The 3,497-nt window shown below is 35.6% G+C and overlaps 1 protein-coding gene across 1 annotated transcript in view; it reads right to left on the reverse strand.

The window, feature by feature from the left end:
• TUBGCP5 (tubulin, gamma complex associated protein 5) overlaps nt 1-3,497 on the reverse strand; it is a 166,845-nt gene that overhangs the window by 125,849 nt on the left and 37,499 nt on the right. Inside the window, exons 5-6 of the mRNA XM_006898596.1 lie at nt 2,932-3,011; nt 2,431-2,566 (exon numbers count right to left, since the gene is read on the reverse strand). Of these exons, the coding sequence (XP_006898658.1) occupies nt 2,431-2,566; nt 2,932-3,011 (216 nt within the window). The remainder of the gene's footprint in view (nt 1-2,430; nt 2,567-2,931; nt 3,012-3,497) is intronic.

Raw genomic sequence — 3,497 nt, forward strand, 5'->3', positions numbered from 1 at the left:
GTCTGCTTACAACTGTTCCCTTCCTTTGTATTTCCATACTTGAAAACTCAACCTCCTTTTACCTTTTCTGTTATCTACATGTGTTCTGTTGTACACAGGGTTGTCAGAGGCAAGTGGATGGCCAATCCTTCTTCCTTGTCTGTCTTAATGTGAATGTTCTAATGGCAATACTACCAAAGGCAAATTACACGTTCAACGCAATCCCAATAAAAATACCAATCCCATTCTTCAATGAAATGGAAAAGGTATCGTCCAATTTCATTTGGAATGGAAAGAAGCCCCAAATAAGCAAAACACTCCTTAAAAATAGAAGAAACGTAGGAGACATCTCACTCCCTGATTTCAAATCCTACTACACTGCTGTGGTAGTTAAGACAGCATGGTACTGGTATAGTGACAGACACATAGATCAATGGAATAGAATGGAGAACCCAGAAATCAGCCCATCTATCTATGGTGAACTGATTTTTGAAAAGAAGATGAAATCAGTTAAGTGGGGAAACGGCAGTCTTTTTAACAAATGGTGTTGGCAAAATTGGAAAATATCTGCAGAAGACTCAAGCAAGATCCACACCTCACTCCATATACAAAAACCAACTCAAGGTGGATCATTCATCTGGGACTAAAAAACCAAGGACTATAAACTTTATTAAAGAAAAGCTTGGAAGAACTCTAGTAGTTCTACCACAACATAAACAGTCTTCCAAGTATCCTGAAAAATCTACAACCAGGAGAAGATAAAATAGATGAATGGGACCTTCTAAGAATCAAATCCCTAAGCACATCCTAAAACTTCTCCAACAGGGCAAAAAGGGAAGTCACAGACTGGGAAAAAAGTATTTGGGAATGACATGTCAGATAAGGGACTTCTATCCAGAATTTATAAAATACCTGAGCACCACAAGATAAAAACAACCCAATTGAAAAATGGACACAGAATATGAACAGATAGTTCACCAAAGAAGATATTCAGATGACCAACAGACACTTGAAGAAATGTTCAAAATCCCTAGCCCTACGAGAGATGCAAATCAAAACAACTATGAGGTATCATCTCACTCCAGTCAGAATAGCAAAATTTAACAGAACAGCAAGCAACAAATGCTGGCAAGGTTGTGGAGGAACTGGAACCCTTATTCAGTGTTGGTGGGAGTGTAAAATGGTGCACCCCCTTTGGAAGACAGTATGGTGTTTTCTCAAAAAGTTGCAAATAGAGATAACATTTGACCTGCAATTCCACTACTGGGAATATATCCCAAAAAGACCAGAACTGACATCCACTCACAATAGCAAGGGGTTGGAAACAACCCAGGTGCCCATCAACAAATGAAGAGACAGAGAAGCTGTGGTATATTCACACAATGGAATATTATGTTGCACTGAAAAACAAGGAACTCATGCAACTATTATTCAAAATGGGTTACCCTGGAGGACATTATACTGAGTGAAATATCTCAGTCGCAAAAGGACAAATACTGCACGGTGCCACTGCTGTAAAATGGGACTGATAGCACGGCTGGGGTAGGACTGAGAGAAACTGGATAAATTGTGTATACTGCATTGAAACAGATGAGGGAGTGAATAATTTAAAAGCAATATATGATAGGGTATTATAGTTATCACAAGAGTCCACAATTAAGGTTGCATAGTGGAATGTACTTGGGCTGGTGGGAGGGGTACGGGGCGGGGGATTGTGTACCAGGCAGGGAGTATTTCTTTTACTTTTCAAAGAGAGGAGCGAACCTGGGGGAGGGGGCTAGGCAGGGAGAGAAGTGCAGCAATGAGTGAATGGAAATCCAAAATCTCTGTAAATGTTCATTAAAATTATTAAAATTTAAAAAATTACAAAAAAAGAAATTATAATAATTTTTAAAAATCCCATAATGAACGGGAATGACTGTATAAAACACAATGTGAATGAAGAATAGTGTGAAACACAATGAATAGAAACTTGAATAGAACAAACACAATGAATACACAAACCAATATTAAAAATATATATAAAAACCTGGGAAGTAGTGTTTTTCATTTCAAAAGTGCTTTTGGTTAAAATTCACAACACTCTTTTAAACTATTTTAGCCCTGTCTCTGATATTGCATAATTCATTTGTAAATATTTACTGAAGAGGAAAATAACCACAAATAAGGAAAAAAACCCAACAACCCAAAACAAATATGATTGATTGTAAAAATGTGCTCAAACATTTCAGAAATGGTATGGAGGTCACAGGATAGGGCAAGGGTTCACATCTATTGCTCAAGAGGTTGCTATGTTTTCTATTTTACTTAAAGGAACCTAACATCAACAACACCATAAAGTTGATCAGTATAAAAAGGCTAATCAACATGGAACTGGGTCTAATAACACGCTTTCCTTCTAGGTAATCCTTCTATTTTATATTGATGTTATTATCCAAGAACAGAGACTACCTTCACAGATGGCATGAAGATCTGGTTTTCTATTTCGATCTTGTTCTTCTAACGGTGTCCTGTCGACCTGGATCCCAGAGTCTTCTCTGCTTAAGGGCTGTTGCTCATCCTCACTTTCACTTTCTTCAGACCAATTCTGATTAAAAAAAACATAATTTATCTTTAGAATATAAAAATTGATGCTATTTAAGAAAATTAGGAAAATTTCAGAAGAAAAGTAAAAATAAGGGACAAAAATTCTCAAGATTTACAGATTGTTTTTTTTTTTAGATTTACAGGTTCTTAAAAGATTGTTATATTCAGCCTTCCCAACTTTCTAGTACTATAATTTGGTATAAAATCTTAATAAGTCTTTCATAATGAATTATTCTAGTTTATTGAAGGGTTTTCCTGTTTTAGCTAAGAACAAACCACACACAAGATTCACTTGTTTCAGAACATTCTTCTACATGTCACTTTGCAGATATTTATATTTTGAATAATAAAACTACTCTCACTTACTGGTGAGTCTGCACTAAGAACAAAGTCAATTTCTTCACCTTCTAGTAAGTATTTTCCCCAGTCAAAATCATCTTTCTTTTCTAAAATGCAGGAGAAAAATCTCATCAGTTTCATTACATGTCTTTGTTGGAAAAACAAGCAAGCAACCAACTAAGCAACCAACCAACAAACCACATGGTTATTTTTTGTAAAAAAAAAAAAAAAAGTTCAATAAAATTCAGTGTACTTAAAAATACAAATTTAAAATTATCAAAATACTCAAATTGCTACTCTATTACCTCTTACGTTTAAATTTTCAAATCTCAAAAAATTATTTCATTCGTTCAAAATGCACAGAGTTCAACGTAAAAGTGAAAACTCGAAGCTCTGGTGACATAGTGGCAAGAAGCTGTAGTACAATGCCAAAGGCACATGGTTTGAGGCCACCAGTTGCTCTGCAAGAGGATGGGCAATTTCCTCCCGCACAATTATTGCCTTTGAAAACCCACCAGAGAGTCAGTTATGGGTCAGTTGTGACTCTATGGTACACAACAAGATAATAAAAATAAATAAATAGAAATGAAATA

The sequence above is a fragment of the Elephantulus edwardii genome, unplaced genomic scaffold (assembly GCF_000299155.1).
Source record: "Elephantulus edwardii isolate Elephantulus edwardi_28Jun2011 unplaced genomic scaffold, EleEdw1.0 scaffold00234, whole genome shotgun sequence".
NCBI lineage: Eukaryota > Metazoa > Chordata > Mammalia > Macroscelidea > Macroscelididae > Elephantulus > Elephantulus edwardii.